Raw genomic sequence first — 23,621 nt, 5'->3', positions numbered from 1 at the left:
CCTCCTTTCGGCCATTGCTGCCAATCGTGACCCTTCACATGGCCAACCTCCAATCCCGACGGTGGCCCCGCCCATGCCCTGGAGGGGGCGCCCCGTAAATGCGCTTCCGCCCTGCCCCGCCCGCCGGAAGTGTGATGTGTCCGCGAGCGGGTCGCCATGGTAAGCGCGGGGCGGTGGGCGGGCGGGGGGTGCCTGCTCCGCTCCGGCCCCGGCCCCCTCCCGCCGGCACTGCCGGCTTCCGTGCCCCCCGGCCGGCAGCGTCTGGCCGAGCGAGGCTTCCCAGGCCCGCTGGCGCCCCAGGGGCCCTTCATATCCCATCTGGGGCGGGCCTTTGAACGCCCTCAGGGTATTCGCGGCTGTCGCGGGGCAGCGAGCCCAGGCCAGTTCCACCGTACGGCCTTGCTTAGCAGCAGGCCTAGCAGTGACCTGAACCGGGCATGTCTGCACCCCCTTGCTGCCTTTCCCACCCCCAGCCTGACACGTTTTCTGTCTAATGCGGCCTAGCCTGGGTTTTCCGTGGGGCAGTGCGCTGTCTCTCAGGATTTCTGTCTCCCCCGATTTCGTGGCTATGTTTGACATCTTGCTTCTTGAGCAGCAGGCAAAGGCCTGACATTGACTGCTGTTCTTGTTCTTAGGAGTAGCATCAGAGGCCTAGTCCTGTTTGCTAACAGAAAGTATGAGTGATATATACATGGAGTTGACCTAGAGGCATACTAACATTGCTGTTTGCTTCCTATGGTTTCTGCCTTTTTTTCATTTTACGTACAGAGAATACGAATGGAAGATTTGTATTTGGTTTAGAGCTAAAGCTGTACTCTGAAATGGTCTCTCTCAGCTAAGCTAAAGGTCTTTATTTGAGCCGTGCAGATACACGATTTTTAAATTTAAAAGAAAAACAAATAGCTAAGGGGGGGTGCTTTCCCTGTATAAATAAAGATTTGTACTTAACTTTTATTTCAACACAGAATTATTTTAAGACTAGCATTTTCAGATTTTTTCTTAGAATCATAGAATGGTTTGGCTTGAAAGGGACCTTTAAAGATCACCTAGTCCAACCCCCCTGCCATAGCCAGGGACACCATCCACTAGATCAGGTTGCTCAAAGCCCCATCCAACCTGCCATTGACAGGTTATCCATCACCAGGGATGTATATTTTACAACTACCACTGAATCTTTTTATACTTCCTGCATATTCATTGAAAGATTAATATCTTGTGAACTTTCTTACGGTTCAGTTCAAAAAATGTTTCTAGGCTCCAGATCTTGTCACCAGCAGGAAATTGCTGGAAGTTGCTCACCTGAGCATTCCTTGGCAGATCTTCTAGATGAACCTGTTCTAATCTGTGGCTTCAAGCAGTGAACAAAGGGTTTTTCGTGATAAGAGGCATAAATTATCTCAGAAGATCTAAACCATGGTTACAGAAAACAAGAGACAAAAGGGAAGTGAATAACTCACCTCTAATCAGTGCCTTGGAAAGGTAGATACTGTAGAAGTACAGCATCACCTTGCTGTTCTTCATAGTACTTAAAAGGATATGAAATTGTAGAAAAAAGGCAAGAAAATCTTGATGATCAATGTGACATCTATATTGCTCAGTTTAGCACTTCACTATAACACTGTTTATATCTCGCAAAAATATTATGGCAAGCATACGAGGTCTTTTGAGAATTTTTTCTCCATTTGTCCATGTTGCTTGTTAGAGGCTACCCTGTATCCTTCAAGGAACCTTAAGTAAGAACCTTTTAATGAGATTCTTCTTGTGATTTGATGTCAAAAGAGGTGAAAATAAGATTCCTCAGTCTTGCAGTGTTTGAATTCTGCAGGGAAGACAGTAGCCCTCATGGCATATCCAGGACTTTGGATTCTTTATGATTCTACCTCTGGTGTCGTGGTTCTTTAGGAAAAAAAAACTGTTGTCTGGTGAGATTACCAGTCATGAGCTGTAGTTAATGACACTTTCTTTTGAGCTCACACTTGACTGTGAGATAGGAAAGAGCTTCTGTCTGTGTATTGTCAAATGGAAGAGAGTAAAGCTACACCTCCAGTTTGTTCTTTCTCCAAAGAAAATGAGCTGTAACTGTGGCAAACCAGCAGCTCTGTGAATAGCATGCTTTTTGAAGCGTAATTTCCAAAGGACTCTACCCCTTGGAATTTTCCATGCCATTGTCTCCTGGGCTTCCTTACCATATCCTTATTAAGCAAGTCAAAACTTGTGCTGGGTGACAGCCAGCTTCTGCCAAACAGAAGATACATATATGTTGTCTTCTACCTATCTTTTCCTTCATGTGAAAATGCAACCTGTGTTTTTTTCCTGTTCACTGCCAGTAGGTAGAAAAAAACTACTATTTTAATTTAAAACAACTTTGAAAGCACGTAGAAGATGCTCAATGGATTTAAAAAATACTGGAAACAGAAGGGATGCAGTCTAATGACACAGCTGCTTAATTTATTTAGAGGCAGATTATATATTGTTTACTGGCTTTCATAAATCCTTGTGTCAGTTGATGCTGTTGACTCGAAACGTATCTGAAAACTCAACAAAACTTTCCCTAGTGGGGTTGAAAAATTTCCATGTGGCATGGTGGGCAGAAAGGGGGAAGAAGCCTAAAGTAGTTAAAATTAATGATAAGCCTCTCACCTGTTGAAGGGTGGTCTTCGCTTTCCTTCATAGCAAAAACGTGGTATTAGAGCCAAACAGTACAGGTACAAAAAACGTCTTTGTAGATATATTTTGTGTATGTAATTGCAATTTGGTGTTTAAGAAAATAAAGAATTGCAGAAAACTTGACAAAGATGGCTTCTTTCCCTTCACCCTCTGGCTAGGACTGACCTTGAGCCCCACTTTACTGCCAAAAAATTGATTTGGGAACTTTCCATGAGGACAAACATTTCTGTACTAATCTTTGTTGCTGTCTTAGCATAGTGTTTATAGAAGGAAGGGGAATTGCTCATATAACCAATTGTAAAAACATTCATCAGTAAATATTGATCCAAACCAAGCACTTGGATATAAACATACCAGAATCTGAGACACTGCTCTGCAAAAGAGCTTTCAGGAGTCTTCAAGTACAAAGTTGTGTTTGGCTTATTCAAAGTTACAAGGAGGAATCAATCCTAATTCAAAATTGCTAATAGATTTTTACCATGGCTTAAAGGTAAATAGGATTATAAACATCTAGTTCAACTTAAGAGTCTTAAGGTGTCTTTGTATTGTGAATTTATTTTAGATTAATGGTGAACAACGTTTGCATGTCAGTATTATAATGCCATCAGCCACTGAATTTTTTGAACAAGAAGCAATTGGAATTTCAGGGAGTTACAGCTGCGGTAGCAAATTTTTCATCTGATAAAGCCTGTGCTACCTTGCTAATCTGATTTTACTGGAAATCTGAAGATTTTAGTCTTGCGCCAAAGCTGTAATGCAAGAAGGTGTTAGGACCTCCTTTGTCACCAGTTGTGCAACAACTGACTCGCGTCCCTGCACTGGATACTGTTTGATTCCCGCGGCTGCTCTGGCATGCCCCTAGCAGTAGGAGCAAAACCTGCTAATTGAGGAGAAAGCAAGAAGAATCTGCTGTCTGTGTACTCCTATCAGAATAACAAGCTTGTCAGATAATTGGAAAGGCGAGAGGAAGGGAGAAACAGGAGATGCACCGTGGTTAGGAAGGGACGATGAAGTATGTTGTTCACTACACTAGTATTGGTGCTTAGTAAATCTCATGCCATCTGTCACTGCATTTGTAATGCTACTGTGGAGTAGGCATGTCGTAATTACTACATGAAGCATTCAGTATAGGTACTTCTCTGCCAGTTTACAAGATGATATGAAAATATATCATCAACATATATCATCAATAGTTTGCTTCTGTGGTTATAGAACAGAAGAAATTATTTCTTCTGCCATTGTAAAGATTTGGAAAGATTAGGGTGCAATGAATCTGCTTTTTCTACTTTTACCACATACCTAAACAGTCCAGGAATGACACCAGTTGTGAGAAACTGTTTCTTTGCTAAATGCCGAGCAGTCCTTATTAAACATCTTTGGCATTCTGTCTACTATTAAATATCTTCATTTTATTTAGTAATAGCATGAAAAGTGGGGATCACATTTTTCTGCAGCCTTTTTGAAGTTAATAATGGGCAGACTAATTGTAGATGAATTACACCGTAGATTTTCCACTCACGATCCAAACACTTTAAGTTGAACAAAAAAGGAAGTTACCATAAAATAATCTATGTCACAATACGTTTTTTTCATTGGCTGCAGCATTAGACACCATGTGCATCCGCTGTAATAGCTACAGTGTTGAGTAAGTTTTTCTGCTGATGCACAGAGCTTGGTGTTCAAACTCACCAAAAATTCTCATTTTTGATTTTGTGACCAGGGAGAGAAGTGGAAACTGCTGGCATCTTGCTGAAAATTATACCTGTCTTACAGATGCTTAGAATCCAAGCCACACACCTGAACTCTGCCAAAGAGACCTACAGAGGGGCTGTAGGCCTGTTGGGTGCCATGGGACATCAGGGACTTAGTAGAGCTTTTCATTATTTCTTGACTAACTACGTATGTTTTTTCCTGATAGACAAGTATTTATTTTTCATGTTTTAAGGAGATGGTTGTACTATTAATGGTCAAAAAAAGAAGTATATAAACAGTATACTTAAATCCTTAGTAAATTAATTGGTAAATTAAAAGATAAGCTTTTTGTGCAGCCTTTAGAACAGAAGGAACATACCATCTCTTGAATGCATGCAGCAACTTTTCAGGCATTCTGTAAGGATGTTCAGGAATGCAGTTCAGCTTTGAATTGCACAGGCTTTCTGTGGCAATAAGAGACATTCAGAGAAATAGAATGCGTGTGGTTTTTTCCTGTTGTGCTATGGGCCCTATCTGTAGTTAGTTTTTGATTCTTGCTTGTGAGTTTGGTATGACAGTAAAACTTTTCCTATAACATTATTTTGGTAAATTCCTCAGATACCAGCAGATAGAATGTTAGCTGAATTGCAAATGTCAAAGTATTCAATACAACAAAGCAAAAATATTTCAGTATCTTACTTTCTGAGAACTTTGACTTCCTTCTATGTTCAAATTACTGTAGCACCTTCTGCTACAAACTCACGCTTTTTCTATCCAGCTTTTATTTGAGTGGGGATGTCACCTGACTGAAAATGTGCTGGCATGTTAGAATGACTTACATCTTCCATTCACACACACAGTTTTTCTGTTTCTTATGATTCTCTAGTAAATATGAGGTAAAGAAACTAAACAGTATGGTACGCAAGTTCCATACTGTTCCAGAAGGGAGAGTTAAATGATTTGACAGAAATACGCTGATCAGTTACCAAAAACACAGGAATGGTACAAGTTTATAATTAGGCATACTTCTTCAATGAACAGCAAGAGAAACCAGAACTTACTCATCGTGGCCAAAGATGCCTTTTTCTTTACACAGATAATTTTTCTCCTGCTCAACTGCACTCTAGAAATTTCCAATGTACACATTTTTAGGGCAGGTGAGGTAGAAGAGCTGCAGGTCAAGACTTATGTCCTTTTGGAGAGCTCTGTGGTAATGGCTGGGTATCACCTCTCCATTCATAGTTCTAGAAACTATTTAGTCTCATGTTACTCTAGAGAACATGCTTAGCTTCAACATCCTAATAAAAGGGTTATAGAAATTGTTTCTGTTATCTAATGGGGGAAGACAGCAGACAAAAAAATTGCAAGCTATATAATCTGCAAAGAAGGTGGGGAGGAAAAGGTATCTTAAGCATTTACTGCTACATCTAACAAGTCTATGTTTAGTAAATATATGGACATATACACATATGTGTTACAATAGCCCTGATAAAAAAGCTTGATACTGTAACTTCAATTTAGTTTTTTATTGTAAGATTTTTTGGTGAAGTGCTGCACTTGCTAGCTGCTCACACCAAAAGCTCAATTTTGAAACTTCTCTAGGTATTGGGGCAAAGAAGGAGGAATTAAGTGAGCATGGAATTTCAGCGTTGTCAGCTTGAGGTATCATTTCATTGTTGGTCTGTAGATTTGAATTGCAGTAAAAAAACCTAAATCTGTTAAAGTCAAAAGCTTTTGTAGGAGAAGATAACTGCTTCCATGTGTTAATTCATTGTCTAATTGTTTAGAGAGATGGGTTACTTTTAAACAGATGTATTAGTCTTCAGGTGACAGGAAGCATACATTCATTCCTATGTACTATACTTCCCATTTAATTTGGGCAGTATACTTCAAGAAATGTCTGCAGGAAAGACTCCCTATTACTGTAATAAAGCCTTAGCCTAAATTTTATCAGTGCAAAAATATATATTTTAGACAGAACTTTGAATATTTTAGGCAGAAATGTGAATGAGCATTACATACCGTGCTTAAATTCTTCGGAAAGTAAGTACCGGGGTGAATGTCCAGTAAACTCAAAGTAAAAAACCCTATTCATGTTGGAACAACTAGTAACTGCTACCTCGATGGTATTTGGATACTTACAAAGCACAAACCAGTTATGTCTAAACACCTCTTGCTTAGTTCTTCAGAGTAGTTTTGCCAATAATCACTTCAAACATAACTGATTTGCAAGTTTTGTATTTTTTTTACAGTACTAATTAGCATGCCTCTTTTACAAATTCTTATTTTCATTCATTTTTATCAGATTGCATTTGGCAGCAGTGGGAAAACAAATTATTTCTGAATAGGTTGAAAATAATATAATTATGTACATGTTTTAATTAAGTTCTAGCAATTTCTTTGATCTTCAGATGGGGAGTAGTGCTACATGTTTTATTTCCTTTTTTTTTTTTCAATATTATACTCCTAAAAATTAGATTGAGACTGGGGAAATAAGAATTGCAATACCTAGTGGAAACCTGTGATACTAAGCATTTTCTCTTTCAGTATTTTAAGGACCTCTTCATTAAAATTTCATTGATTTCCTCTTTCAGTTTTTTAAGGACCTCTTTCATTGATTTATTTCAGTATTCTGTGATGAGATTTGAAGCCTACGTTACTGTTTTAATGTAGGCTTTTTCATTTTTATCAGCTCTTGCTTAACCACACTTTAACTACAGTGTAAGACTACAGTCTTGCTCACATGTTAATATGACAATTGCAGCTAAACAGTCGGGTATCAGTATTTGTTTCTTTGGTTCCACAGAACATAATCATCCATCAATTGTATAATATTGAGGAGGAAAAAAGAAAACTGTTCTAGAAAGACTGTATATTCCACCGCATATTGCACAAATGAAGTTATCATTTCTTTAGGATATTCCAATAATTTGTCTGGGTTTGCCCACAGAAATTGATTATTGTAATAGTAACTGTGGGGCAAAGTTTAACAGCTTGCTGGCACTACAGTGGCCTTTCTTTTTATAGTATGCACAGATGAAATCATGGCTGCACTGCAATCAGAGATGGAGTAATCATTTTGTAAATACTAGAAGTCTAGGGAAGATAAATCTTTGGTTTCAGTGTTCAGTCTGTTGAGATAAATTGGGAGAGCTTTTATAGAACCATGATACATGGTGTATTTTGAGTGAAAGTAAATGTATGACACAAGGGGAAATTCAGTGGGTCCTTCCATGACACGTACAGTCGCATCAGAAGTTAAGATGTAATTTATTACAGTGCTACCCAAGGGTTGCATCATTAAGTGGTTCGTAATTCTGTGGTGTTGCCTGCAAAGACATGGAACAAAACAGTATCTGAATCAGAGAATGTAGGAGTGATGGAGTGAATAAAAAGTGCCGAGGCACATACAGGAAGTCTTGGCTATGGCTGTTGTTTTCACTGTAGACATAGTTTAGGATTCTTGCATCTATTACAGCTGTGTCTGCTGAGGTTGAATACGCATTTACTAGTGAGCACTAAAAATTTAGGCAGTCATCTGAGTGTGCCCTTCCTTTCAGCACATGGAATTAAATACTCATATAAAGTGCAAGAGTTGTTGATAACCAGAACTCTGAGTTGCCTCTTTTTCTTTTTTTTTCTTCTCCCCAGCTGTAGTAAATTTAATGTTGCCTAAATTGCAGGAGTGACAACGTTGTCGTGAGCAGGTTGAGAGGGGCTGTGCAAACGTTACAGCCCATTGTGATTCCATTTTTCAGTTACATACATACATACTCTAAATGAACTGAAGTATGTTATACTTTATTATATTGAAATCTTATTACCATATACTGTTCCATGAATTTCTTTTTACTCCATCTGCAAACTCCTCCTTTCCTCCCTCCAGAAATGAACTAGAAACTCCAGTAAAAGTAGCTGTCACAACATCCCCTGCTCCTGTGTTGCAGCAGAGTGACCGATGGCATCCTCCATAGGCAACTGGAGACCATTTCTTTCCTTATAACTCTCTGTTTGCCCCAGTATCTCTCTACTGACAGCTATGCTGTTGAGATGTGGGCTCAGATGGGAACACATTCAAATGTCCCTAGCTGTAGTTTGTCTTCTAACTACCATATATTCACATGAGTATTTATAATGCATGCCACCACTGCTAATCTCAACACATGAAAACTTCCAAGAGTATTCATTCTTTATTCCTATGGCGTATTACATGGAATTACTTTTAGTAAGATATGATATGATATGATCAGGGAAATAATATTGAGGGGGGTTTTTTTAAGGGCTGATTTTTTGAAGGATTTAAAAGAGCCTTTGGGCATGTAGCTCTCAAAGCTAACATCCATGGTCTTAAATTTCTAAAGACTTATGAAAAAACTTGCTCTTGCACGTTCAGCTGAATATAATACCTCATTAACGCTGCAGGTGATTTGATAGTGCTCCACAACTACCTGGAGACAGCACACAAGAGAGGGAGGAGGGGGAAAAGTGTAATTACTGAAGTAACAGAGAATGTAACTATTGAGGTATTTCCACCAAGTCAGAAATGTGCCAGACACAGATGTAGAATGTCAGCCATAGCTTGTACTGTCTAAACCAAGAATATAATACCAGTGGTGATCTTTTCTGCCTTTGCAGTTTGAGTCTGGGAAGTTAGTTATCTTTCCACCAGTGTGTGGACACAGTCTGAGAGATAGCATCATGTTCTCAGTCTGCTGAAATTTCTTTATAATGGGAATGAGGATCGTAGGATCTACATTAAGCCAGTCAACATGTTTGAAGAATTCCAACTACATTTGGATCAGAGGAATGCAGTTGAATCAAATTAACTGCAATCCACCTACATTACATTTTCCAAATAGCTTGGTATGTGAATGCACTATTTTTTGAAAGGATTTTGAGTAATGTATGACTCTTACAGCAACCTTTAATTACATCAGGTGGAGCAGCCGGATGTAAGTCACCCTTTTCTGTAAATTCAGCTGGGTCCTAAGAATTACTTCAGATGTGAAATGTGAAGCCATCTACTTCAGAAATAAACTTCCATTTCCAGTTCAGAATTGTAAACAAATTTTAAAATATGCACGTCTGTTCTTTTAAAGTCACTGTATGGATAAATGTATAATTCAGAGCACATTTCAGTGGAAGGGCGTCTGTAATTACAGTGACGTCCTACGCTGCATATCTGGAGAAACACATGAAGAGCCCAACAAAGGACAATTATATACTGCCCCTATTGATTGACTAATAACACATTTCATGAGTATACATTTACAATCCCTGCTTAAGAGGAAGCAAGTGTGCCCTTCTGCCATTTTCATATGTTGAAGTACCCGATACCGCCAGCCTCCTTGGGAAGCAGCTGCAGGAGAAAGCTTGCAGGAATTCATGGGAACCAAGCTCTGGCAGGCACTGCACTGTGAGATGTTGAGAGCAGCTGTCTGTCCCAGAGGACTGATCAAAATAATCAGTTGATAGGGAGTATCTGGCTTTGCTGAGAGGCAGCCACTCCTGGGTCTGGCCCCATCACGTTCCTAGACGTGCAGGAGCCAGGAGATGCTGCCTCTCGTAGGTCGTAAGAGTTGCCTCTGCAGGAGAATTGAGAATTCCCTGGATTCTGAAGTTGGCAAAACCTTATGCCTAGTACAAAGGCAAGGGTCTACCAATAATGATGGGCAGTGTTTTGTCCTTTGTGAATAATCTGTCATTATTTACAACATGGTACAACAGAAATGATGACTCTGCTAGCTAAGCTAGAACACTAAACATGATTTAGCTAATGCTGTGGATCAGCAGAAAGGCAGGTAGCCTCACCTTTAGAACTTGAGGGCTGGCTTTCGGTGTTGTATCACCGCTCTACTTGAGCTGTGTAACATCCCCTCTCCATGTTCGCACTCACCGCAGAAACCTGCCTGCATGTCAGTTGTTGTGTGTAGTTGCCATTTGCTCTTCAGCTTCCTCCACTATTTACCTTGTCTCTGCACCCTAATCACATTTTCACCCTGTCCCTTTTTTTGTCTCTCAGACTGTTGTTACAGAAAGAGCGTGAGGAACGAGGGAACTGGCTTGGGAATTTTTGCTCCTGCGGGATGGCTGATGCAAGAGGGCTCCAGCTTCAGGCAGCAGGGAGCAGTAGCGCACCCACGCCAGTGGCTGGTGCTGCCTTTGAGGACATGCCCTCCGGGATGCTGAAAACTCTCCTACAGCCTGCAGAGGCTCCTTGAGCCTCTCTGTGCTGTTCCTTCCTCATGGGTAGCTCCACACCCATGGGCCGCCTGTTGGACCCCGTTAACTTAGACATTTACATTGGTTTGTGTATCTAGCCCTGTCTAATGCATGTATTCAGGCTGGCAGTTATACACATGTTCTAGTATTGCTTCCTGTGATTGATGGAGACTTCTCTGTAAGCTAAGGTTATTCTTTTTTGTCACTAGGTTTTAGATCCCAGTATCAGAAAGGCTGTGGATGTTCCAGTGGCTTTGTTCCTACTAGAGCTTCTTGGTTTTCTCTCTTAATTTACTGTTAGTGCAATACTGAACTGAGATACTGACTTTCTTTTATGTCTCTTTAACTATCTAGGGAAATTGCTTATCGGAGCTTCAAAACATTAGAATTTTTTGACATAGTAGGGAAGTGTACATAGATCAACAGGGATGTGCCCCAGGCTATGGAAATGGGAGCTGTGATGTGCTCTTAAATCCCATCGTGTTCTTGAAGAAGGAAACTGCAATGTAATATCCCTTCATAAGTGCTAAATATTTACATTTAATTAGATACAGCTTTCTGGGTTAAGCAGTACAAAAATAATATGGGATATTCAGACAAAAATTGATCAGAACTCCAGAAATAAAAGTTAATTTACTATATTTGCTTTGCCATTTTTTTGGAGTTCAGACCGAGTAGGATTTGCAAAAGAGGGTAGCTGAGCAGAGAAGATAAGGCTGTTTGAAGTAAGCAATTGCCTGATATACTACCTGGCCCTGTTGACCAAAATGTCAGTTGAGACATGCTAAGTTAAAAAAACAACCAAACAACAACAGAAAAAACCACAAACCAATAAAACTGCAGCATCGTGCTTCATGCAGCTGAATTACTTTCACATTGTAAGAAGAATCTTAAGTCTCAGATTTGGGACTAATTGTTAGAAGCTAAAATCACAATGACTAGTAGGGAAATATTTCCACTAAAAATTCCGGTGCATCTATTGGGGAAAAAAAACCAACCATGCTGCTAGTGCATCATTCATTGGAATGGTGATGTGGCACTCACTAGAAATCAGCATCAGCCATCCTTCTGCCAGGTTTGGCACTTGGTTATGGAGTTACAGCAGTCTTTACATGAGTACCTTCTCTCCCCCTATAATGTTTATACTTCTGGAAAAGATTGCTTCACATAAGCAATGATGGTTGCTTTTAAGTTAATGATTAAAGATGTTGGCCACACAGGACTCAGACTTTAGCTAAAAAAAATGTTTGTGAGATGCACTTCCTGCATATTAGTGATACTTTAAACTTTAGCAAATAGCCAGATCATGCAGCAGTTTCTCAGGAACTGTTTTTTTCTTACTGCCAGTAGGCAGATCAGTTTTACTATCAAACAATAGCACTTCTCCATCCTAATGCAATTCCCCCATTCTTCCAGCATTTTCCATAAAATGAGCACTTAATAAGTACGTAAGTTTAAAACAGTGAGGATGTTTTAAATTTAAAATCTAAAGGTGATTTGAAGATAAAATGAATCAGTTATCTTTTCTGTAGTTCAGGTGGGCTTAATTGTATGTATTTCTACAAATTGTGGAATTTTTTGGTGTAGTCTTCATAAAACAGTATATTAACAATCCTCCTACATATTTCTTGTGATTCGCTGCCTTGGCTGCCACTGGTTTACTTGTCAAATACTCTTCACCTCCACTTTCACCACCACCACCACCATACTCTTTGGATGCAGACTGCACTTACACGTGTTCTCGGCCAGGACAGAACATCTGTTTTCTGTAACTCTTAGCCTGCTGCTAATGGGTTTCCACAAACTGGCTTTGGAACAGGTCCCTGGGAGCAAAACGGTAAGGTTACCATTTTGCCTGCTGTTTCTTTACCCTTCTCAGGATGGATTGAGAAAGGAAAACTTTGTTCTTCCATCACTGTGTGCAAGAGGCTGTTAAAAAGAGTTTCTAGCATTGTAGGTTTATTTTGGTTTTAGTGGGTATTGTCTACAGGATCACCTGTTTTCATCAGCTTATGCAGTGAGGGGAAGTTTTGTACTGTGAAGATGTAATTTTTCTTTTCTAATTTTCTTCCATAGTCTGCCATCTTCAACTTTCAGAGCCTGCTGACTGTAATCTTGCTGCTCATATGTACCTGCGCCTATATCAGATCCTTGGTTCCCAGCTTACTGGACAAAAATAAGACAGGGTATGTAATCTGATCATTTTATAAATACGCAAGCTGTTTGGTTTTAACTGCAACATTTTAGTATCCTCTAGTGATAATACAAATCCTACTTTTAAATATTTCTCTCTTCTTTAGAGATAAAAAACTTCATTTTGTACCTTACAATAGAATGCACTAAGGTATTTGCAAACACTTATTTTGCAATTGTATAGTGAGAATTTGTTACCTAAGCCAGCTAATACTGCTTTATTAGTGATTTTCTGGATTTATAACTTTCTTGTTAGATACTTATTAAAGGTACAGAAATGACTGACAGAAAGAAAAAAATTCCTACATGCTGCTATTGCTGTAATGATTTATTTTTGGTTCTTAGGATAGGTAAGAAAACATGAACTGCAGAAGCTAGCTCTTTGTTTTCAAGATCAGCATTTTGGAGGTTCAGGTTTGAAACAGCATTAGCAATAATCTGTAACTAAAAAAATGGATATTAAGGTCAGCAACACTATCTTTTTCTATGGTCTCTTGAAGTCATTGTTTTGTATTCCCTAAGATGAAGGAAGAATTTTTGAAAGCTTCCACAAAACCTAACCTATATTTTTGTCCTTTAGTCACTCTAACTTCATCTGACTTCTGTTCATGAAGCACATGTTCCTAGGTGACGAGTGTTTTTTCTCCTTTGTGTTCCCCATTCTCATGGAATGTGCTTAATGTTGTGGGGCCGATACTGTGGCAAAACAGTTCTTCTCTACCCTGCTTGGCAGCACAATTTTTGGGTTGAAGGGAAATGGGAACACCAACAGAGACAAATCTATGCCTTACTCATGCTGTTAGTGGCTTACCAGTTTTCTTTGTGCTATAAAGAATGTGATGGGATGTTGGGTGCAATCAACAGTATGCAGAACTGTGATTTAATTGCTGTGGTCTTAAAGTAATGATTGGGCAGTTTTGACCTAGAAACCACTGAGGCCATCCACAGTATTACAGTAATACTGTTACCTAAAGTGAATACAAAGGAGATAGATAATATTTATAGAAGTAGGAGGTAATTCTAGCTGGTAATGTTCTAGGTGGAAAAAACAGACAGGCTTTTGGGCGCTGGGTGTTTTGACTTGGCCGCTTTTTCCATTAGATCATTTGTTGTTAAAGAAAATGTTTTTTTCCCTAAGTATCTTCTGTCACTTCTGCATTTGATTTCAGAAAAAGTGTCAAAGTTTTAAGTAGACTCTTGTCACCAAGAACCCTGAGTGTTTTGTCTTCTGAAAGCCTTTGTTGAAATTAACCTCTGGAATTGCTGTTTTATCACACAAGTTTTCTTGCAGCGGTGTAAGCTAGCCAGAGTATGCTAGCTTTTAAATTTAATTTTTTTTTTTTAATTTTTTTTAGAATTTGGAGTTCTAACGTGAAAATGCTTCTGTCCTTTCATATGAGGACATGAGATTGTCACTGACATGAGAGATTTCTTTTGATAAAAGTAAGGATTGAAAGAAAGGATGACTTCATGAAGGGCTGGTGGTGGGGCAGGGGGAATTTGGGTGTCTGCTAGTTGGAGATAACACAATAGTCAATGAGGTATACACAGTAAGAAGTAAGAATATTTATTTTACTGATTAAAATTTTAGTGCTGTTCTTGGCAAGGAGTATTTCCTTTAATCTGGAGCTACTCTGTTTATTCTTGAGGCAAATCTCTCTGGAATACAATAGAACTCTCTTCATAAAACATTTTCAAAGGGTGCTGACACAGTGGAGGAGTTGGGATGTTTGATCTGTAGGTTTGTATTTATATATATGTTGGACATACTATTTTATTTTTGTTTTATATATATATGTATGTAGACTACTTTGTACTGGAGAATAAAATGTTGGCCTGGAAGCAATGAAATTTGTTTCCTGAATGGTAGATGTTTACGTGGAGCTCATATGCTGTTAAACCCCTGTCCCTCTTTGCTAACATATTCCATGCTCAAATGGAAATGTCTAGACGTACTGGATAAAATAAAATACTAGTGATATTTCATTTTACCACAGAGATGATCTTACCTCATTATCCCTGCTCCAAATTAATAGCATAAGAAATAGCAATAAAATATTGAAGTGACAGAAAGGAGAAATGTTGATAGTTGCTCACTGTATTTCTGACTGAGTGGTAACTTTGTTGAAGATTTAGGTCTGTTGATAGTAAGTAAAGAAACATGTTTCTGTTGGTTGAGAGACTGTGTTGCAAAGTGATGTCACCGATCCTCATAACACTGTATTTCATCCCCTCGACTCGGCTGCCAAAATGTGTCTTTTCGTACCAAGCCAAACAGAATTTTAAACCTTCATTTTCCCTGACGTGTCTTGAGTGTTTCCATGTGCTTTGTCCTGAAGCAAAAGTGTTTAAGGTTGGGAAAGCAAGTGGAGATTTACTGTCTCATGCTTAGAGGAGAATGTGTACCACAACATAATTCTCTCCTCCCTGCCAACCAGAAAGATGTGTTAGCTTATATGCAGTGGAGATCTCCTTTGACTTGCCATAAGCATTGCAGTGGGGTATCTCTCACACTCCCTCCTGCGGTGCCAGCAGAGTTGTCCTGGTAAACACATGGCAGCTGCATTTCGCAGCACTCCCAGTCTAGCAGCCAAAGTCTAAAGCCCCACTAACCCTTTCTTCTCTTACTGGGCTTCATTTCTGAGGGTTTTTTGTTCTCCAGATAACCAACACCACTTTCATAATCACTGCTTTTAACATTAACACTGAAAGCCAGGAAATATGCAGCAGCTCATGCACATTTGTCTTGTGGCTGCCAGAAAAGAGCAGGTATGCAAGCCAGACTGACAGACTTCACTTGCATCGAAACAGAGATGAAGATGAGCATGAAAGGGAGAATAACAAACAGTGAAATGACTTCAAGTAGTTGCTTCATTTTCATGCAGGAGGGATTATTTTGGAGCAGATTCATTCAAGGCAGCATTGTTTCTGTGATAGTCAAACAGGTTTGGACTTCAAGAGGTGCATGTTGTGGACCTGAGAGGAACAGTAATAGAAAAATTCAGCAAAGCAGAAGGCCAGCACAGGCTTTTCTTTCAATGTGAGCTCCCCAGTTCATTCAGAGGCTGTGACTGTAGCTGTTTAGAAGGTCCAGGTTTCAATTTGCTTTTGCTCAGCAGAAAACTATGTGGACAAACAGATGTACTGAGCTGTTCCAATAGCAGCACAAGCCTCTAAAAAAGTACTGTTGTCATCTTTTGGAAGGCTTGTCAGTCGTCATGTCAGTGCTGACTTTAAGGTCATAAATTGTTAACTGCGGTAAGGGTAGCTGATGAAACCCACATTCTAACTCTGCTGTACCACCCACATCATAAAGGAAAATCCGTATTTTCACCAAGGGTTTTTTTTAGGGCGAGGGACAATGTACAATACTTAATCATAACTTTACACATGGTCAGAAAACCCTGAGAAGGCAAAGAAATATTCCCTTGCTGAGATTGTGAGGCAATTTCAACAGATTTGTAGACTGCCTGAAGGAGTTAATACTGTTTTTCCCAGATAAGATTCTTCTAATATGCATATGAACAGGACACTAATGTTTTATTTCTTTGAGGTTCTGGGCAAGTATTTGAGAGATGCAACATGAGGCTGGGCTGTGGAAGTTTTTGTGTTGGTTTTGCAGCATGCAATCTGTAAAAATTTTGCAGAGGGTAACTACAGTTTTGAGAGTCTTGTGTGCCATCTACACAGCACTATGGGGATGTGTATTTTGTTCTTTAAGATTTACACATGCATGCCTTTTTGTCTGCACGCATCTTCAAAAACTACACAGATGTCTGCAGGTTACTTTACTGTATGACCTCTTAGCCATGGTCTTCATGCAGGGTTTATTACTTCTGCTTGTGGAGCTATATAAAAGCAGAAAAAAATAGCTTTGACTATACAGAAATACTTTTGGCTTGAGGTAAAATGATTTAAAGCACAAATGAAAAAAAAAACCCTCTAAAAATGAAAACGCTTGATTGCTGTTCACAATAAATTGGTTAGCAAGAGTAGCGCCCATCAAAAAGCATTTCACTTTGACTTTGAAGACCTTAGTCACTTGTTGCCCCTTGGAATACTTGGTTCTCACCTGCCTGACACCAGACCTTTATTTCAGAAATAAAGGGGAGGCTGATAAATGGGAAGAGGGAGAAATGCTGAAGTAAACTAAGGCCATAAAAGAGGCCATAAAATATGAAGTAGCTCAGAAATTCTTTTTTTAAAAGTACAGAGTGTGTTGACGAAGTGTGCAGGAGCAAGTGGCCCAAAACTACCTGCCTGCATTTAAACAGGAAAAAAAGAAGGCAATTGCCAGAGCCCAAGACAAGGGAAGATAGATAATCAAATCATTGTGGGTACGGGTTCAGAGCACTGTGGGAAAGCACTTGAAGAACTGCCATCACAGCAGGTAGTAGATACAACCCCACAAATTATGTACGCTGAAGTTACTGCTGATAAACTTATCGGGATAAGGAGGAAAAATAATTATGGGGGTTTTAGTCCATAAATCTATAAATAGACAGTATAGTTGAATCCAGGTGGTTTTACTGCATTGCAACTGGTCATGCTATGAAGGAAACCTTCCTGTAGACAAGCTTTCAACACAGTTTTGACCAACATGTGAAAGGCTGAAGTCTGGCTTCTAGTTCAGGATGCTTCAGTATTCCTCCCCTCTTCTTCCACAGATTCTAAAGCGGACTCTTCTCTTGCTCCTCTTGAGCAGTTGGTATGAGATTATTTTAGTTACACAGAGAAATTATAAATTTGTGGCATACATGCTTGTACATATCTTCGGATGTGCTTTGGATAGTTGAATCCTGCTTTTCTCCTTTGTTGCTCCACTTGTGAGAATTAATGCCCTGGGCAAGCAGCATTAGAGAGACGTGAGCAAAGTAAACCTTGGTAAAAGAGTGAAAACAAACCTGAAGAACTGTTTTGTTACGTATTTCAACAAAGGTATTCTATATTAGATTACACTTATGAATGTGTTCTGCTAGAAAAGGCATTTTTTTATTTACTATTGCCAAGGGAAATACAAGGTAGACTACAAAGCATTAAATTTAAGGTACTCAGGTATATCATCTCTCACACCCGCAGGAGAACTGGCTTCAAAACCTTAACATAAAGACTTTCCCATATACAATGACATGGAGGCCTGTTGGTATTTCCTACTCCAGTATTCTTCTAGTTCTGTTTTTTTCTTTACATAATTTTCTGTCTGGGGTACCTTAAAGTAGAATGTAGATTCTGATGAAATCTTTACACTTGAAACAGAGACTGAATAAAAGCATCTTTGTTTTTTTTTGTATGCAAAAAACCCTTGCTAGACTCAGAAAGAACTTTACCACTTGTATACTTCATTGCCTGTAACCCTCTATGCAGGTATCTGGTGTTTTGTGATGTTGAGAAGAGTGTCAAGCTGACAAACTACAGTTAATTAGGATTCATTCAACACAGAAGAAAGAAAATTAGTTGACTTAAAGTATTTCATTAAACCAAGAGCTTAATGAATTTATTTTATCTCTACAGATTATTGGGAATTTTCTGGAAATGCGCCAGGATTGGTAATTATTTTTTTGTTTGAAATCTTTTAACACCAGTGCTTATTCTAGAGTATGCATTATTTATGAGGATAATGTTTCCTTGTAGCAATGAAGCCCGTACTCGTGTATCATCTTAAAAAATGCAGGTTTTACTTCCATGAAATATAGTGGAGGTAGCAGGCCACATGACTATCTTACCTAGCATCATGGAAGCCTGCATTTTCTAATGTAAATTCCTGTACGTGCTCTGCAATTTTTAGTATGTGAAATAACCAAGGGCATACATGGCATACTTCTTATTAGCATACAAAGAAATCAATGATCCCGTGTAAACTGCTATGTATTTGAAATTCTAATGAACTACTGACAAAAGCCAGATATTTACCTTATAGTAATAAAACATGGAATTCATATTGCAGGAAGGTTCTGTTTAATCACAAATGTCTTTTTTTCTCTCCTTTCTGTAGTTAAGCTTCTGTGCGCTTTTGAATTATGCAAGGCTGCTGGTGTCAAGTGGCATCTATATGCAGGCTGATGAGGTCTATCTGATTTTAGACATTTCCCCTTAACATTCATGTTTATATTTATTTTAATCCTTATTCTGAATCTGAATTTGAGAAGGGAATGGCAATATGCAACAGAAGTTCGGTCTTAACATTAACATATATCCAAGGTTTTTTAAAAATTACAAATTTGTCATCAAAACTATTCTTCAAATTGCATTGTTAATGCTGAGCAGAAACTTTGAACTTGTAGTTGTAGATCTTCCTACTTGTCATTGAACCTAAAGGAAAGATGCATGGTTCCCTTTTCTGCCTTCTCAGGTTTGAAGGGGAGGTGACATACATTATTCAGTATGTCAAAAAGCATTTACGCAAAACCCAGTTTTTTTGTGAAGATCTGTTGTTAAAATGATTGCAGATACTGCCCTATTTAGATCATAGACATAGCAGAACCAATTTTAATATTGCAATTGAAAGAGACTGGCAAGGTGGCCATTGTTAGAAATTAATTTTGAGCTATACTAGCAAAAGCAAATTTAAAAATTCAGCTGCACCAAACTTTGTTCAAGGTTGAAGAAAACACCTTGGCTTGCCATCTTCTTTTTAGTTATTTAAGTGCAGGCATATTTTTTCTGTTAGCTGTGCACAGCAAATAATTTTAAAAACTATTTAAGAGAGTACATGAGTTTTTATGAGGTCCCTGTCAACTTGATGAAGTTAAGAACTACGGTTCACCTGGAATATAGTCTTCCTTTCCAATCACATTTAACATATTGACATGTTTGCATTTGCTACATCCAAGGTAATGCATGCACTCTTGTGCCCCATACTGAACTGCTTTGTTTTCTATTTTTCATGTAAAGCACTTAATTTGTTTTCAACTTAGCATTGAGTGGTCCAGTTTGACTTTGTTTTAGAGTAGCAGGTGAGGAGGTAGCATCTTAATGTTCCTTGCTTTACATTTCCTTACATAACGGTACCATATCCTCTGGATGGGAAATGAACTTTGAAGATCGTTCCTATCACTGTGTTAATCAAAAAGGCATGTAGAAAGTGTAGGCTTTTATAAATGAAAATGCCTACTGACTTCCTTTACACTTAACTTGCCCAGTATGTTTAAACAACCTTTTCACGTGTGCATAAGATTTTAATAACCAGCAAGTCGTTACATATTTAGAGAGTTGTGCAAAATTATGTTTAATCCTGCCACATGGTGATTTCTCTTTCAAGAAAACGAAGAGCAGGAAAGTATAACCCATATGAAAATTGTAATTCTCTAAACTGTAGGAGGTGGACTTCCTCAAAAATTTACTTTAAACAGATGTGAAACTGCAGGCATTAATTCATTCAGTTATTTGAAGTTTAATTAAATATATGCCAGATCATGACAACATCTTGTAATGTCACTGTGGCAGGCACTCCCACTTATGGCAGGTGTCACAAGTGTTTTATTTTTCTTTTGCTGTGGAAAAGTTTGTTCCTCCTGTATTTGAAGGTCCTGCTGTTAGGAGACAGCTTCTTTTCTGAGGATTGCACCTTAATGATAAACTTGGGAGCCTTGGCAGGTTTTTTCTTTAATGTTTCTCTGAAAACGAACATCTCAGAAAAGGTGGTTTCTAGTAAGACAAGAGACCTCACACAGCAAAAGGAAATTGAACTTTGTGTAAAGCAAACAGCTCCAGCTCTGTCTTTATGCTTCTGAATGCATAAAACCAGGAATCTTCTCACTTTAAAGAGGCATTGCTGTGTTAACACTTCCTGACAGTTTTGTAGGCATGAAGTACGATCCAGTGCATGGGACTCTGCTCTCCAGGGAGAAGTCAGTGGATCCATGAAGAGGAATGCTTAAGCAGAAGAGTAAAAAAGCGTGGCTAATTAGATGGGAGAAGTGCCCATGTGAATAGATAGCAGTCTGAGTAACATTACTAATACTCCCTTGATTGTGTTACAGTTCACTACCTAAGATTCTTTTTTTTTTTGTAGTTTATTTGGTGAGCAAGAGACCTCTGTAACATTTTGTTGTGGGCCAAATGGGTGGGAATAAATCTTTTTTGATTGCCTTTGCCACCAATTGTAAGTCTGTTACTGGAGTAATGTAACTTTCACCCATGGTCTGCCCTGGAAAACTGTAACACTAATTCGAAGGAGTCAGAAATAGAGGTGTCTGTGCAGTTTCTGTAATGTGTTGACCATTTTTATCACTAACCTGAAAATCTGTGGACCAGACCCTCTCCACGTGCTAACAATGTTATGTCTCTCTAGCAGAGAAAAAAGGCAAACATCTGGCCGTGTCTGGGCTGCTGTGATCTCCCCCTCCCAGTTAGCTGGCTCCTGCATGATACCATGCGTAGAAGATTCATGCTGCATATAGCAGCTGTCATGGCCAGACAGTGCTGTGGTACACCTCAGCTGACACAGAACAGCTTCTGAGCAGTGATAGACCTTAGCCAGAACTGGAATTAGACCAGTAGAAGATTTGGTGTCTTGGTCGGCTTTCCAATACCTGCCTCCTGATTCTTCTTGATGCTGAGAGGTAGCAGCAGTAGATTCTTCTCCACACACACACACACACCCCCCCAAATGTTTTCCTGGAAATAGCATCTCAGAAAAGATGGTTTATAATAAGATAGAAGCCCTTGCATTGACCTTTGCTTAAAGCAAACAGCTCCAGCTCTTCTTTATTTAGCAATATATATTCTATCCTGCATCTTAGTTTTCCCACTCTCTTGCCTGTTCTTCCTCCATACACAACTGTGGTCATAATAGCATTTCTCCAGCTAAAAATGTTAAATATTAATTTGCATGTGCAAAGGGATAATTATCATGTTAGGCTAGGAGCAGTCTACATCTGTTTAGTCATGCCTGAATTTTTGTTTAGTTTGGGTTTTTTCATTCCTTTCAGGTGAACGGAAGAGCCCCTACGTGGCTGTCTGCTGTGTCGCGATGGCCTTCAGCATCCTGTTCGTACAGTAGCGACTGGAGAGTGTCCCATACGCCCCACTACCAAACAGCAAAGCATGGAAGAACTTCTGGCAAGAAAAGATAGGAAAGTGTCATCAAGTCTCTTCTCACATGTTGGATAGCCTGTCTTTTAGTGGACAGCCCTCCTCCTGCAAACAGAACATCATGTACAATATTAGCGATCATAATGTAACTAACTCCAGATGACATTGTATTTATTAATGTCAAGTCAGTACTGACACTCCTGATGTAACTCTTGAAAGGGTGTCTGTTGTATATCTGAGTTTCAGGAGAGCTTTCTTTACACCATGCACTTGAAAAGTTTTTTAATTTATCGCTTGATTGATCTAAGGTAGAAACATAAAAAAGTTAAATCTAGCGATAGCAATAACACCACTATTACAGGAATGAAGAATATTGTGAGTGTGGGATATGTTATGAAAGTATTTTCAGTTTTTGCTGTCTGAAGTATCACTGTCATTTTGTGATAGCTGCACTCATATAATAAAAATATGACTTCTAGCAGCAGTTACATTCAGCGTTTATTGCCTAAACATTTAATTCCTCAAATGATCTATCAATGTTTTTATTTTTAAGGTACTAATAAGGGCAGGGGACCATGATTCATAGAATCATAGAATTATTTAAGTTGAAAAGGACCTTTAAGATCATTGACTCCAACCATTAACCCCACAATGCCACCAAGTCTGCCAGTAAACCAGGTCCCCGAGTATCACATCTACAGGGCTATTTCGAAGGTATTTCAAATACCTTTTGATATTTCAAATTGTGATATTTCAAATTTTGATATTTCAGATGATCAAATTCAAATTTGATATTTGATATTTCAAATACTATTTCAAATACAAAGAGGTATTTCAAACCTCCAGGGATGGTGACTCCACCACTTCCCTGGCAGCCTGTTCCAATGATCGACAACCCTTTTGGTGAATTGTAGTGATGTCTGGCTAGCTGCTTGGAAGGCACAGATGTGGGATTGAAGAACCTGGACTGCTCTGTGTAAAGTATCATATCTATTCACTTTGACCTCTACATCCCAGGTTAATTATTCCCCAACTTTTTCCAGGATTGTGGGAAAAGGATTCTAAAGGGTCTGCTGCTGTTATACAAGGATTTTGATACAAGGTTTTTAAATCAGCTAAGTGAAGAGTTAGGTTCTTAGGAGTCTGCAGATAAGGAAGTAGCAGGTTCCAGCATTCTGAAAGTTAAACACCTAAATTAGATTATACTTTATATTAATAAATATTAGATTACCTTTAGTAATGCTTGCCCTTAGCATTTATTCTATAATTTTGCAAATTTTTAGTAATCTAGTATACTGCCTGACACGTATGTTTCCACCGGACCTTCTGTGTTTGAGAGAATTTTCAGCAATGCTTACTGTTCTGAAACTATGTGTGATGAGAAGTAGCTAGACTGGCAGTAAAATAGAGTAAAAGGTATATAACTGTTGTTATTCTTGTTTGAAAAACTTGTTTCATAGATCCAGATTACCCTGCATTTAGAAAGAAAGTGATTATGAGTTATTAGCTTTGTATTATCTCACATATAGATGCATGTCTAAATCACCATTGGAAGTACTCATCCAAAACTGTTTTCTAATCTGGAGCCAGGAAAACTAGATTTTTCCAGTTTAGGCCAAATAAATACCCCTGGCTGTAAACCAGGCAGGTTCAGAGGGGTACAGAGCTGTATGATGATGACCATACTGTGCATGCATAGCAGCCTTAAACTGAGGAGGAGATCTGGGGAGAGGCAATATCTATTTCTGTAACTTTAAATGTGAATACTGCTCCAAACATAGCATCAAAGCAACCCATTTCTGGATTTCAAAGGT

The 23,621-nt window shown here is 38.8% G+C and overlaps 1 protein-coding gene across 1 annotated transcript; it reads left to right on the top strand.

Annotated features, from left to right (window-relative positions):
• Nucleotides 1–85: 85 nt before the first annotated feature.
• On the top strand, nucleotides 86–22,285 carry TMEM167A (transmembrane protein 167A). The gene is made up of 4 exons (XM_055790527.1): nucleotides 86–159; nucleotides 12,658–12,767; nucleotides 18,286–18,320; nucleotides 21,705–22,285. The coding sequence occupies exons 1-4, from the start codon at nucleotides 157–159 to the stop codon at nucleotides 21,773–21,775; spliced, it is 219 nt and encodes a 72-aa protein (XP_055646502.1). The 5' UTR covers nucleotides 86–156; the 3' UTR covers nucleotides 21,776–22,285.
• The last annotated feature ends 1,336 nt before the right edge of the window (nucleotides 22,286–23,621 follow it).

The sequence above is a fragment of the Falco peregrinus genome, chromosome Z, assembly GCF_023634155.1.
Source record: "Falco peregrinus isolate bFalPer1 chromosome Z, bFalPer1.pri, whole genome shotgun sequence".
Lineage (NCBI taxonomy): Eukaryota > Metazoa > Chordata > Aves > Falconiformes > Falconidae > Falco > Falco peregrinus.
Note: the sequence above shows the minus strand (reverse complement) of the source record. Positions and strands in the feature narration are given on the sequence as shown.

Excerpts from the sequence above, each read along its gene's own strand:
- TMEM167A (XM_055790527.1), top strand. Across the intron at positions 12,768-18,285 it reads CTGGACAAAAATAAGACAGG|ATTATTGGGAATTTTCTGGA; the intron begins GTATGTAATCTG and ends TTATCTCTACAG. Across the intron at positions 18,321-21,704 it reads CTGGAAATGCGCCAGGATTG|GTGAACGGAAGAGCCCCTAC; the intron begins GTAATTATTTTT and ends CATTCCTTTCAG.